The sequence below is a fragment of the Sceloporus occidentalis genome, unplaced genomic scaffold (assembly GCF_023333645.1).
Source record: "Sceloporus occidentalis isolate IW3139 unplaced genomic scaffold, rSceOcc1.0.p SCAF_3, whole genome shotgun sequence".
Classification (NCBI taxonomy): domain Eukaryota; kingdom Metazoa; phylum Chordata; class Lepidosauria; order Squamata; family Phrynosomatidae; genus Sceloporus; species Sceloporus occidentalis.
This window is the reverse complement of record NW_028316983.1, coordinates 159,716,634-159,730,913: the sequence shown is the minus strand read 5'-3', so window position 1 is coordinate 159,730,913 and position 14,280 is coordinate 159,716,634. Positions and strand designations below refer to the sequence as shown.

The 14,280-nt window shown below is 36.2% G+C and overlaps 1 protein-coding gene across 3 annotated transcripts in view; it reads right to left on the bottom strand.

The window, feature by feature from the left end:
- LOC149316996 (exocyst complex component 2) overlaps positions 1-14,280 on the bottom strand; it is a 105,173-nt gene that overhangs the window by 53,902 nt on the left and 36,991 nt on the right. For all 3 annotated transcript variants that reach the window (XM_089516637.1, XM_089516638.1, XM_089516639.1), the window contains exons 8-11: positions 12,942-13,087; positions 12,761-12,842; positions 11,933-12,035; positions 9,096-9,214 (exon numbers count right to left, since the gene is read on the bottom strand). In XM_089516637.1, the coding sequence (XP_089372763.1) occupies positions 9,096-9,214; positions 11,933-12,035; positions 12,761-12,842; positions 12,942-13,087 (450 nt within the window). The remainder of the gene's footprint in view (positions 1-9,095; positions 9,215-11,932; positions 12,036-12,760; positions 12,843-12,941; positions 13,088-14,280) is intronic.

Genomic DNA, 14,280 nt, shown 5'->3' with positions numbered 1-14,280 from the left:
GACCAGGAGTGCTTTTGCACAACTAAAACTAGTGCGCCAGCTGCACTCATTCCTTGAAAAGTCAGATCTGGCCACAGTGGTACATGCCTTGGTTACATCCCGTCTGGATTACTGAAAGGCGTTCTATGTTGGGCTGCCTTTGAAAAGTGCTCAGAAACTTCAGCTGGTCCAAAGAGTTGTAGCAAGGCTGTTAAGAGCTGGCTACAGGGAGCATACAACTCCCTTGTTGCAACAGCTCCATTAGCTGCCAGTCCATTTCAAGGTACAATTCAAAGTGCTGGTTTTGACCTATAAAGCCCTATACAGCTTGGGTCCAGACTATTTGAAGGTCCGTATCTTCCTGTACGAGCCCACCAGAGTACAGTGCTACCTCGGGTTACGAAATTAATTCGTTCCGCGGCGCCGTTCGTAACCCGATACATTTCGCAACCCGAAAAGGCTTTCCGTTAGCGCTGGAAAGCCGCTAGCCGCGCTTCGGATTTGAATTTCGCGCCGAAATGAATTTCGTAACCCGAAAAATCTTTCGTAACCCGGAACAGTTTTTTTCAATCTAACTTTTTCGTACCCCGGAAATTTCGTAACGCGATCAATTCGTATCCCGGGGTACCACTGTACTGAGCTCATCTAGAGAGGCTCTTCTCTCTATCCCACCAACCTCTCAGGTGCGTTTGGTGGGAACAAGAGAGAGGGCCGTCTCAGTGGCTGCTCCCAAGCTTTGGAACACTTTGCCTAGAGAGGCCAATATGGCATCATCCTTACTATCCTTCCGACACCAGGTAAACACGTTCCTGTGCAGTCAGGCCTATTAAGCTGAGAAGAACTGGGTTTTTAATGCCAGGCTATACAATTTGTAATGGTTTTATTTTAATATATTATATTTTAATTTATAACTGTTTTAATCCTTAAAATTGTTTAATTGTTTTTAAACTGTATATTTATGTATTTTAATATTTTGTATTGTTTTTAAATTTTATTGTTTTATACTTGTTTGCTGCCTTGAGTCCCTCTACTCAGAGAAAGGCGGGATATAAGAAAATACCAACAACAACAACAACTCCACTGTGTCTGCCAAATTTCTCCTGGCCCAGATCAGTGAACTGGGCTATGGAAAAATTTCTGGAAGCAACATTGTGTAGAAAAGTAAGGTTGGGGTAGGTGTCACTGCCCTTAGTATATGCTCAATTTCACTGGAAAACAGAGCCCTCCCTCCTGCTTTATATGTGAACAGGAAAGAAAAGTGACAAAATATATGTTTGCTCTCTGTCCATGTAGTTTAGCCTAGTCTGGCCAGATTAGTTCCTATCACTTCTGCAGCACACAAGCTTGCACGGGAAAACGTAAGAGACAGCTATGATCTGTTCATCCTGGCAGAAGGAACCTTACTTAGTGACAAATTTGAAGATTCTACTATATCAGTCAACTGTTGGGAGTACTGATTCACCAAACAAAAAGAGCAACAGACATTAAATTTTGGTGGTGGAACTCTATAACAACTCTGTGTACTAATAGAAAAGTACACTGTAAATACATTAAGCAAACTTAATCAAATAATGTGTACTTAATAATACATGCAGGTTTTTGGGGAAAGGGGGGCAATTTGCCAGTGCAGCTACATGCTTTTTTTCCTTTCACAGAGGGATTTAAGTAATGGGCCTAACTAAGCATATTGCTCATCCAGAAGGAACTGTTATTCAACCTAGGTAAGAGGTCAACAGCAACAATGCAAACAGGCAAAAATAAAATAAAAAAATCCCTCCTGGGCATCAATGTTGCAAAGGAAAAAGTAGTAAATATATTTTGCAAAATCACCTGAAAAACACATCTGTTCCTGCAAACATATTTATTGGGAGCACAGGCAGTCAACCAATATTTGCAGAATGACTTTAATTAAATTAGTGTTAACCTAACCTCTCTTAAACAGGAAAACCAAATCAATCAAGCAAAAAGGAAAGCACAATAATTATGATTTTCCCCCAACCCCAAATTCACAAGGGTATTCTATAAACCTCGTTGAAATTCTAAATGCTTTGAATTATTCATTTTTACATATATACATGGTTTTGGCTCAGTATCTTAAACCTAAACCAAATAATCTGTAAATTTCCTTAAATCACTGGATGAAAACATTAAGATAAAACAAATTTATCCTGTTGGCATGGGAACTTCCAATCATAAAGTACCTCGTCATACATTAAAATTACACAGGCTCTCTCTCTCTCAACATATACATACTAAAAACAAGCTGTAGTAGTTGCTTTTAAATAAAATTTTCAGACTGACCAAATTGCACATTTCAAGAGGCAGCTACTACTTGTAGAAGAGAGGGCTTCTCCATTTTGAAACATATTTCTTATTTATGCACTACATAAATCTTTTAGGCACTGCATCAAACAGAAAAGGTTCCTTGCAATTACATTTTTTTCAAAAACAACAGCACAGTACACCGGCAAAAGTTGTTTCAGAAAATATACACTAGGTGGAAAAAATGATACTTCTATAATATCAGTTAAAAATCCTCATCTGATACTAGATGGATACAATGAGAAAATGAAACATACTAAATGGCTACTCCAGCACACAACCCCCATCTTCACCAATGGGTTGTTTATTCAGCAATAACAGAAAACAGGGCAAAGAATACTCTCTTGTTCCACTAGAAACCACATCATCAGTTTGCAGTAGTACCAGGAAAAGAAAGTTTAACTTGAAACTAATTTCTTAATTGGTTGTCTAGCATTACAAGAAAGTATAACACAGGAGTAGAGAACTACAACAGCATATATACCCTCAGGACTAATGAACATCTGGAGTACATTATAAAAGCTGACTTTTTTCCAAGTTGTCCAGGAGATAGCGCTTCAAGACTACACATTGAAGCCTGGAAAAGAAAAGGCTCTGGCACAAGCCAGAATTCAAAACCTTCTCTCTGAATAAAAAGTGTAAGTGTGGCCCTCTGACGCTACACAATGCTATTTTAAGTACCAAATATAGCTGCAAGGTCCATCTCCACTCTGGAAAAATGTGAAGAATTTTTTTGTACTGAAACTAAACATTAAAAAGATTCTAGAAGTATACAGGTAGAATGTCATAAGATTTGCAATATAATGAAAAATGATCTTAAGCAATGTCACTGTGTAATTTTTATAAGTATTGTTTTTAACGTTTTGATATACTACTTAAAATGATATTTATAGGGACCACAATTTATTATTATATATTATGTTCTATATGAAAACCCACTGGGGGAAAAATCACATTTACACAATTCACCTTAAACATATTTGCATGCACTATACAATAAACTTCAAAAACATTCCTTTAGGATTAATCTGAAATTAACAACATACTAATTTCAAGACCTTTTCCACAGTCCTCAGCAGTTTTTTCAATGTATCAATTAAGACTCTGATTATGTACAAACTTACCATGAAAGTCTAATCCTTTCAGACCATTCAGACCTGAATTTTTAGAGCAGAATTGCATATACATTTGGTTGTGATTTTATTTTTTCCAGAACACTTTTAGGGTGTATCAATAGTTTAAAATGTCTGATCAATCTATCTGTCTTCACATAAAAAAACCAACCCAAAACTTCCAATTAAGTGATATTTTGCTTTTAGAAGAAACACAGTTCATTCTTATTTGATGATTTTTCTTATTTTGCGTGTCTTGATTTTAGTATAATTTTTTTCTTATCCATAGAAAAGAAAATTTGCTAGATAAAAGAAAATGAGATGGCAAAGTTATGTAATGGAACTATGTGATTTGTATTTAAAGTTTATGGAAAAGGTCCAGATGTATCACAGTGTCATAAACCAGCAGTCTTTCTTCTTGCTTTATACACCATACAGTGGGCTTGCACAAAGGCTACAACAGTTGAGAAGAAACACTGATCTATAGTTGCTGGATTCTCTGAAGGGCAGCAGACTTCCTTACCGCCCTTAAACACCTTTGAACATTTTTTCCTGTGCACAGCAGGCCCTTGTCCTGTGCTACAGCCCGACCACCCACTGTTGCTTGTTGACCAAACAGGCAGTGCCTAAAGCCTGCACCAACACAAGGAGGATAGAATTCCTTTCAAACACACCACACAGAAGACTTTCAATTTGCTGAAGAAAGAAATTAAGGAAGTTCCTTTAGGATTAACCTGAAACAACAATACATTTCAGATATGTTGCTTGTTCTTAGTTTGCTTTATATTAAGAAACTAAGACTGGCTACTTATGGAATACATATTTAAAAGGATATCTATTTAAAAAACAAAAACAAAAAACAAACCTCCGTACATTTACTAAGCATTATGCTATCACAATTACTGATTATTTTCACTTGGCAGTAGAAACATTTTTTGCAGCAAGTGTAAGATATTTTTGTAGTAATCCATACGGAATTTTTTAATACTGAACACAGTAGGCTGGATCCAGGCATTATTGTATTTAAATTATATCTACAGTAATCAACAAAACTAACTTAAACCCCATTGAATTAATGGGACTAATCACAATAAGATTAAGTCTGGATCCAAACCAGCAGTTTTTAATGTATGGGAAATTGATGGGAAATATTTCTAAAATAGCTCGGTAGATTTTTCATTAAGTTGCAGATTTACAACGTTTCATTTGTGCTTAAGATTGTTTCTGACATACTTTGGTCAGTGCTTTATGTGAATACAGGTGTCCCCTGCTTTTCAACAAATCACTTTTTGATAATCTGCTCTTTCAACACTATTAAATTATTAGCAGAACCCATTGATTTGACATATGGTTTGCTCTTTCGATAAACATCAGCAGAAATACAGGTATGAAGACTTGTATAGTGCAGTAATATAAGCACACAATGACACAAGAAACGTCTACAGCATATAGTACACAGACTGAACAAAAAGACTGCACTTTGCATGAAGCTTTTGTTTATTTTGCACTGTTTTTTTTCCTGACTCGGCACCATCAGTCTGTGTATTGTATGCAGTGGAAGTCGTTTGTGGTGTTTTTGTCTCCTTAAAATACAACACTGTACAGGCATTCATATTTGTGTTTGTGCTTATACAGTAATATGATGTAATATACAGTAGTATGGGTTCCACAGTTCAACAAATTTTGCTTTTTGACAGTGCTCTAGTCCCTACCCTGTTGAATAAGCAAAGGCTTACTGTAATATAATAATGGATGTGCCTTTCTAGAAGCTCTGTCTACTCATATAGATCAGTGGGACTTCTTGGATTTAAGGACTAGGTTCAAATCAAGATCACCCTGAATGCCATAAATGCTTCTTAAGTCTTTAAGACAAATATTTAAAACAAAAACCAGTCAACTATTGAAAATAACAGCAAGAAAGCATGTAGCAATTTTAAAAAGCAGCATATCATTATTTCATTATACACAAAATTAAGATTTAGAAAAATAAACATTTGGCATTGCAGCCACACTTCTAATGACACTTCACAAATACCAGTATTGACCACAGACACATGTCACTGCTTTACATGTGTCTAAGCCATTGCAGAAGAAGACTTTTTGCTGTCCTTTAACGTTGTTCTTGATGCTATTTTTGAATAAGAAATCATCTCCTTTCCCCTTCTAGTACATATCTGTCTATACTTGAAAAACTTTGCAGTAAATATGTTTTAGGGGTTTGCTTGTGTTGTTACATTTGTTGGGTAACTTTGATTATGGCTGTAATAAGACTGAAGGTGGGATGGACAGGATCCAGCTATTCATCTGTGCTTTACCTGCTGCTGCTATACATGCAACAGAGCCAATGATCAATTACTCTGGATGCTATTCAAATGGCTATAGTGAGCTTAGCGATATAAAGTTGAAATTCTGGGATTCAGGAAAAATGCACAGCAATGGTAGAACTAATACATGACTAACTTGTTTTCATAAGTCTTTATACAGGATGTAATATGTCATTAAAGTCTGTAGCATAAGGCCCACAAAATGACCAAACATAAGTAGCCAGCATGTAGTTATGAGTTCTGATCTTAAGTTGCTTGAAAGACACAGTAACTGAAACTGGTTCAATCTGAACAGGACATAGATAGACAATCATGAACATTTCAACAGAGAGTGGCTAGTTTATAACTACTATACTTTGCCTAGCCATGTTTTTATTATATGTTAAGATCTGCAACAAGCAGATTTAAAGAGATGTGAGGACCCCAAACATCCAAAATTGTGTTTTTCTTTAAAAATTGACTAAGAAATGTTTTTGTTACAATGATGCATAAAAAAAGTAAAATATTTTGATAAATTGCTGTATAGCTTTTACTTTCCCAAAATAACTTCTAAGCAGATTTAGTATTTCACATTGGACATAACTTTCAAATGTGACAGAATACAGAGTATATTCAGGTATCTGGTTCAAAAATACATTCAGGGATTCGACCAAGCTCATCCCCACATTAAAATGATGATTAAGTTATTTGCATTATGATACCATGGACTGCTGTTGCCTGCCTCCCAAGTCCTCCATCATGTGCAGTTTTGCAGAAGAAATTGATGTATGTTTTAAAACACACCAGTTCAAGAATTAAAGTGACATGTGAAAGAATCACACTGGTTTCAATCTGGTTTAGTGTCAGTGTTTAGAAGCCTATGAAGACAGTAAAAATAAAGGAACAAAAGGAGGAGAAATTGTTGATAGGAATAGATCAGAAAAGCAGAATAGTATTCTGGGTATAAGGGAATAGCCGCCTCGATTGTCATGGACAGAGAAGTAGGATATAAATAAAGTTTTATTATTTTTTAATTATTATATAAGTTCCCTTTTTCTCACTCAAGTCTTTTTTCTAAAAATGTTGCATGGAGAATGCTCAGCAGTGAATATCAAATAACTCATTTTACTGTAATGTTAACAGTTTCGTTTTTAATTTTAAACTTTTTGCTTGCTTCTTATAAACTGGCAAGAACCAAGACATACTAAATTTGAGATTAGGAATAGTTGCATTTGAAACCAAACTGAAAAAATATAAAAGGATTTTCAATTACAGTTTTTTAAACTGCAGATTATATATAATATAGTTTTAAATATATTAAAACAAAGTAATTTTCTAAACAAACTAAGTTATACACAACATGTTTTGTGATTCTAAAGCAACAAAGTGACTCAAGACCTGTAAAGGTCAGTAAAAATAAGCACTGTGTGTTTTCTATTGACTACCAAAAAATTGTTCAAAATTTCTGGAAAAAATACATTTTTCGGTATAAATAAATACAGTTTGTAGTCAGGCTCATCATATTTTAAGAAGGAACCAAGGGAAGAAGATTAGCTGCCTCAAAAACTGTTGAAACTGCTAATCTTATGAAACAAATGTCACGATCTGTAATGATTAATATTTTAAGTTTTGATATTGCATTAGGGCTTTGCTTGACAGTCACTGTTAAAAGAATATTTCTATTAGGAACAGGGGATGTGGGTTAGACATGAAATAGCTCCCAGCTGCAAGAGGCCTTCTTCCAGATGTACTGTATTCACAAGCAATAGAGGAGAACCATCTGCTGGGATAACAAATTGAAAAGGCTTTTTTTTTTTTTGACACAAGCCATGTTGGTCTATCTGATCAAACAAAGATAGATCGTTTAACTAAAAAAGAATAGAAGTCCCCTAGAAGAGAAGAAAGGGTAAGTATCTGTCTTATTTCTTAGCACTCAGCCAAAGTTTTGGGCAAGCTTGGTGGTTCTAAAAATACATATAAAACTTTGTTACAAGACTAGAAATGAATCTCATACTTTATTTAAGCAATATGCTGTAACCCAGGTGTCAGTAGTTATCTGCCTTTCTCTCAAAAACAAAAGTTTATAGAAGTGACCAAAACATTCCACAGCAACCTGTATGATCTCAAACATGCTTAAGATTAATTTCACACTTCTCCATAGATATACTAAAATGACTTTGTTTTTATATGCTTGTTAGTTGTGTTGTACAATTTGGGGTGATGTGAGAAGTTTGAAGTACTATGTTTCTCACTGTGAGGTGATACAGATAGGTGGCTCCATCACACCTGTTTTTGTCCCTTGTCGGTGCGGTGCCAACCCCACAGCGTTGCACCGACGCCGCTTCTGGCGAGCGCCGTTTGTATGCATGGATGCCCACGCATCATCATCATGCGCCCCATGGGAGTGGGGCACCGGAAAGATGGCACATGGACTCCGCTAGAAGGGCTGGGCGTGTATGGACGCCCAGCCCTCCGGAGCCCTAAAATCAGCCCTATGATGGCGCTTTTGACTGTCTGTATCGGGCCTGTGTGAGGAAGAAAAAAGGACAGCAGCAATCAAAGGCGGATCAGTCATGTCAGGCTACTGTGGTTTTTTCTACAGACCAGTAACTTATTGCACATCTACCAGTATGGAGACTGTCCAGCCTAAGTAAAGTCAAAATGATATTGTGCTAATAAACAATGATGTATTTGCCCAAGCCACCTTCTTTCCCTGCCTGGTGCTAATGCTGATGTTGTGGCTAATTTTAAACAACAGTTTTGTATTATGTGAACTGGGATTGAAACCTTGCTTATCAACCAAGAAACATAGGCAGGATCAGGCTGCCTGTCCTATTCATGACATCTTTTTAAGGGACGGGGTAGTCAGTCAAGTCAAAATAGCTACTTTTTGCATTAAGTAGTTCACACTAAAAGTAATGCAGCTTTATTGACTTAAAGAATGGGTCTGGCTCCCTTGCTTCCAGCACCATGCCATACAAGCGGAGTCTGAAAATAGTCACAGGAGAAGTGACTGCAGTGATCTCCAGATGTGACTGAATGCCCTACTCACTAGATAAAACAGGATGTCATGATAGGTAGTGACTGGATAGTGTTTAACTGGGGAGAAGGACAACTGTCATTATGAGTGCCTGTACTGGGCAAAGAAAGAAAGCAGCCTGCCTCCTCCTTCTAGAGGTCAATATGAGAGGCAGGAGAAGCAAGCAATTCTGCAAGAAAATCTTGTAAGAAACATGATGTATGAAGTAGCTCCAAGGCGCGCTAGACAGTAAGAATTGGTTGATAAAAGGGTAATCCCTATTTTAAAATAGTATTATAAAAATATTAACACTAAAAATTAGCTTACACTTAAATTTGCACAATGAGGCAACTAAGTTACCTTTCTGTTCTTTAATATAGCTCTCTTTACAGTTATGCATAAGTTGCAGGATCCATTTATGCTGGGCAGAAATACATTGCCAGGCTGGGTCTCCTTCCGCGTGAAGATCAGAAAGATATCTGTAAAATCATAATATTAAACAAGTGATGATTTAGTTGTGATATCATGCCACATATGGCACATTATTCTTGTATCTGTATCCCTTTCCCTCTTACTCTGACTCTAGGAAAAGGAGGTTATCCGTGCTATGAATAAAGGTTCTCCATCTAAGCAGAATAGAAAGGCCACCAATGTCAGAGAACTAGATGCAAACGTTTTGAGCCATTTTCAAAAGTGTCCTACTGACATAGCTTTAACCTTCCAAATACAAAAATGTTTTCACTAGTAGGAACTTAGAGGGAATTTCACTGATATGGAAACACAGTTTCACTGTAAGCATTCTGGTTTTAAAAATGAGAGAATTATCTAGTGATGGCTTATGGAGGTTAAACTTGATTTTTAATTATTTTTTCCCTAGATTGTGCTGATATAGAACCTATTTTTCACCTCACTGCACTTTTAATACTGACTTGCATTAGTACCACTACACTCCTATGCTGAGACCCAATTAGAAATCTGCCAGAGATTAAAATTCCCACCAGCATACTTACACCAGCAGCCAAAGTCTGTTCCTTTCCCAGAACAAATGTGAGGGTGGTGGAATGGGACTGAACCTGGGCATTGTCCAGCTTGCTTTGCACTGGTGGTGAAAGGAGCAGCCTTTTGTCTTCTCAAACCTCCAGTGTACTTACTGGCTACTCCGAGCAAGCTAGATGGTATCTAGATGCATGCCTACCACCAAACAGTTGAGGTGATGGAGCTGCTCCCAGGTACAATGTCTTTAAAAATACACCAGCATAACACCCCTGATTAGAACAGTGTAAGTAACGAAAAAGATTCCAGTCTTAGGCTACAGGATAGGCAGCTGTAAACATTTATTTCTGATATTTATATCCTGCTTTCCTTTAACAGAACTCAGACTGGGTCACACTGGTTCTTAAACCAGTACTAACTGACTGATACTTCCAAGGCTGCATTGTTATATGCCTCAGACCTGTCTGTAGAACCTAAATTAATCACAACTACCATTACAGATGTAAAAGAATGTTAAAAGTGTGGTGGGGTATAACACTTATATTCCAAGCAAGCTCAGTTGTTTTAAGCATCATTAAACCTCACTGTACAGACGTTGATGGTTTTGAATAATATAAATAAAAGGATATAGTTAAGCCGATGCACGTTACTTTTAACACTGGCAAGTACTCAAGACATTTATCCTTAATTATTGAGAAACTGAATAAACAACACAACTGCTATATACAGTCTCTTAAAAGTGAAAGATAAGAAGTTGTGGTTTTCAAATCAAATACCTTTCTAATTAGCATCCGGAGCCTAGGAGTGCAGCCCCTCCCATTGTCTGCTCTGCCTTGCTGCAACTTTCCATTTCATTCCACACAGCTGCACTGCCTCTTTAGGTCCCCACCAACTCAGGGTCAGGGTGGAGAGAAGCCACTGAAACATTCTTTAAGCTCTTGGATGGTCTCCAGTTGCCAAAGCTAGCTGAGTTGTTAGAAAGTGTTTGGCAACAGGTCATTTACTCATTATCCAACCTTGTAGGTTGAGGTTAGGGAGAGGGAGATGTACGCAGGACATTTAATCAAAAGCTTACCCGAGCCCAATCCTTTTCTGTGATGGAAAAGCAGACATACTTGCCTTCATCATGTTGATAACATAACACAAATACCCACAGTTTAGGAGGGCCAAATGGTGTGATTTTAACCCTTTTTACCCAGGGAGAAGAGCTGTTCAGACATATGAGCACACTAGTTTGCATAACTTAGCAGCATTTTTCTACCCACTCCAAACTCGTGAGGGACTAAGACCATACAAAGTCCTAGTATACAAGATTTCAAGAGTCATCATCATGCTCTTTCCTCAGCAGAACCTATTCTTCTGTATACTTGCTAATGTTATCTTTAGTACTGCTTTCCATCAATTTACCAAGAATAGACAATGGGCTAGCTAGTCTGTAATTTCATAATTTGGGGTTTCAAAACACAGAGAAGAAGCATATCTCAATGAAAATGGATCCTTGATTGTTGCAAAGATACACTATACTTCCCCCAGGGCATCTAAACAGCAAGCTGGATCAAGACAAAAAGAAGAGACAGCAATGTCCAGTTTGCTCCACTAAACTACTACGGCTTACTAGAAGCATGTTGTGACTACTACAAATGTAAAAGAGAATTCAGATGAAAATGAAATAAAACGAGTGCTTCATAGAAAATGAGCCATGGCATAGTATATGTCTCAAATCTACATGATGTTTTCAGGAAAACAATGGCATCAGATCCACTTTTAAGAGAAAAACCAGAAATGATAGCTTCTAAAATCTAGCTAAACTATGTTTCAAGCACAAAATGGGAAAATAAAGGACTGGATCCATAAATGTGTGGAGAACTAGGCAAGCTGGAAAGTCACTTTTGCTTATTTCCCCTTCTGTCACCCTGTTGGGGGACACCCAGAACAATGTGTGAAATAATACTGGAGGCTTTTGGAGAAAGGAAAAATGATTAAAATTGCCACCTGCCCCACTCCTGCAAAGAGCTTCTTCTGGATATTGATTCTTTTCATGAACAGAACGAGCCCTTATATTTGAAGAGAGAAAACTCTGGGTACAAAGTACAGAGAGTTTGCCATTATTTCAACAGGAAAAAATGTTCTCTGTGTAGTTGATAACATTATCAAGGGAATATTCCTGTTTATGCAAAAGAACATATAAACAAGAAAAGAGTCACCTTATATAGTGCTTCTGATCATGTAATGTTGATGGAGTCTCAAGCAATTTATCCAGAAGTAGTTTCCTTAATGCTTCAACCCGTGTTTCAACTTCAGCATAATCTATTTTATTTTTTAAAAAACAAGGCATTTATAAAATATAATGCTATTAAATTATGTTGGCTAAAGATTAGGTTATTTCAACTATGACCACTTTCAGTATTTCTTTCTTTTGACTCAGTTATATTTCTCAGTTTTCCTGTCTTCCTGTCTACTTTTCAATGGAAGGAAATACTGTTACTTATTCAATCAAAGGCTTTCCATTTGTGTCAGCTCAGCACTAACATAATCTAATGCTATTCCAAGGATAAAATGACAATACACAGACCTAGAAATATATGCTTTGCAGTACATTAAAAATACATATAATCTACAACAAAAGAAACCATTTCAGAAAAATCATACCAGAATTCAGCACCTTTCCCCCCAAACTTAGGTTAGCCTCAAATGATTTGTGCTAAGTATTTTTACAATCCTGTAACTACAACACTGAAATTTTGCTTTAAAACAAATATGTCTGAAAAGGATACCCTGCAAGTCAACCTGTTTTATATCACATAACACAAAAAGAAGTGAGTTCAATTCCTATTATATACAGTAGAAAACAGTATGTATTTGTGGGGTAGAGAAATACACCTTACAGGTATCTTGCTAGAGAGGATTCTGAATATTGCAAAATGCTCTGCATAAACAGAAGATGAAGCAGATATACAGCTCAACAGTTTGTTCGATAGGACTCATCTTCCCAGTTAAAATTGCAAACAATTTTAACAAAATGCAAAACTCACATTTTTTGAAGACTTGAACTTCTGTCTTTCCAAATAATGACTTTGCTTTTTCATAGTCGTTAATGACAACATCATAATCGCCCTAGACAAAAACAAAAACCAAAACCCCATGAGATTTATTTTAGCAAATATATTAGGAAATGGGTGTAAGACACTAACACTATTTTAAAGGCTAAAATACCTTTTGAATGTTTCTTTCAATATTCAGTGGAAGATTAAAAAGAAATTTGAAGCGCTGGAGGACATTGAGTGCGTTCCTTGTTGAATCTGCCTTGTCTTTCCGGCCCAATACTTCTTGAAACAAGGTATCTGCAGTATTACTTGCTCCTTGTTTTGTTTTGGAAAAGGGAACAAACGTGTAAGTAAGCTTCACATGATGCAGAGTAAACTAACTTTATGAAACTAAATTTAATCAGCAGATTTGTCATGCTAATTGTAGTGATTAAAGTTTCCTTAACAAACACAAATGTTTATATTCAAACTAAAAAAACACAACCTTACTGGAACAATATTTTATAAGTGCTAATTGCTTGAAGTTTTAATGTGGTGGGAACCGCAATACAATTAAAGCAACCAAATATTTTAACTTCATTGTGGTGACTTTGGAGTTTGCTTTGGCTACGGAGCTGAATTTTACAGTTTCAGTTATGCTGCGTAGGAAACCTGATCAGTACTTAACATATCCCTTTCATTGTGACAGAATATGAAGGAATAAACATGAATTTTAATACCACTGGTTTCAACAGAATATATTAGAATTTTTATTTAATGGGAAGAGGAATAATAATAATAATAATAATAATAATAATAATAATAAACATTCTGGTGCATTTAGCAATAAATAAATAAATACATCCCCAACTGGAAACCCTTATTCTTCGGGAAATTTATCAAAATGACAATGTACAGTAAACAACCAGAACAACTGGTTCTGATTCTATTTTTATTTTAATTTAGTTTCCATAATTCTGAATTATCAAATAGCAGATCCATAACTGTTTACTGGATTGCCATATAAACATAATCATTTAAACAGGAGCTATTTTAAATGACTTGAGAGGCATTGAATGAAGCCATTTCAAATGCAGGAATTGATTCAAACCAGCATTTCAAACAATTAGAATCATTCAATCTTCTTGTTGTAATGCAGTATACTAGAGCATTTTCAGATTGACCAAAAATGCCTTTGTCCTTTTCACTTGAAACAAAAATGATGTATAAGACTTGTCAAGCATTTTACTTTTTTCACACACGCCCCTTTCAAACGTGTGACTTATCATTAATTTGCCAGAAAAAGGTGAATGTTTTTAGCTCTTTTGATGCCTGCCTGTAAAAGTTTCTACATTATCTGGTCTAGTGACTATAATTTAAGCAAAGATGAAAAAATTACATCAGTCTCTCTGGGTGGCTTGCATGCCATTTTCTCTCGTCAACACTGTGGGTGGCCTGCTCATGTTAAAAGTAGGCTTTGTAAAATAATTGTTATATCTAAATAATGTTTAAACACCGTTGGAGTTGGA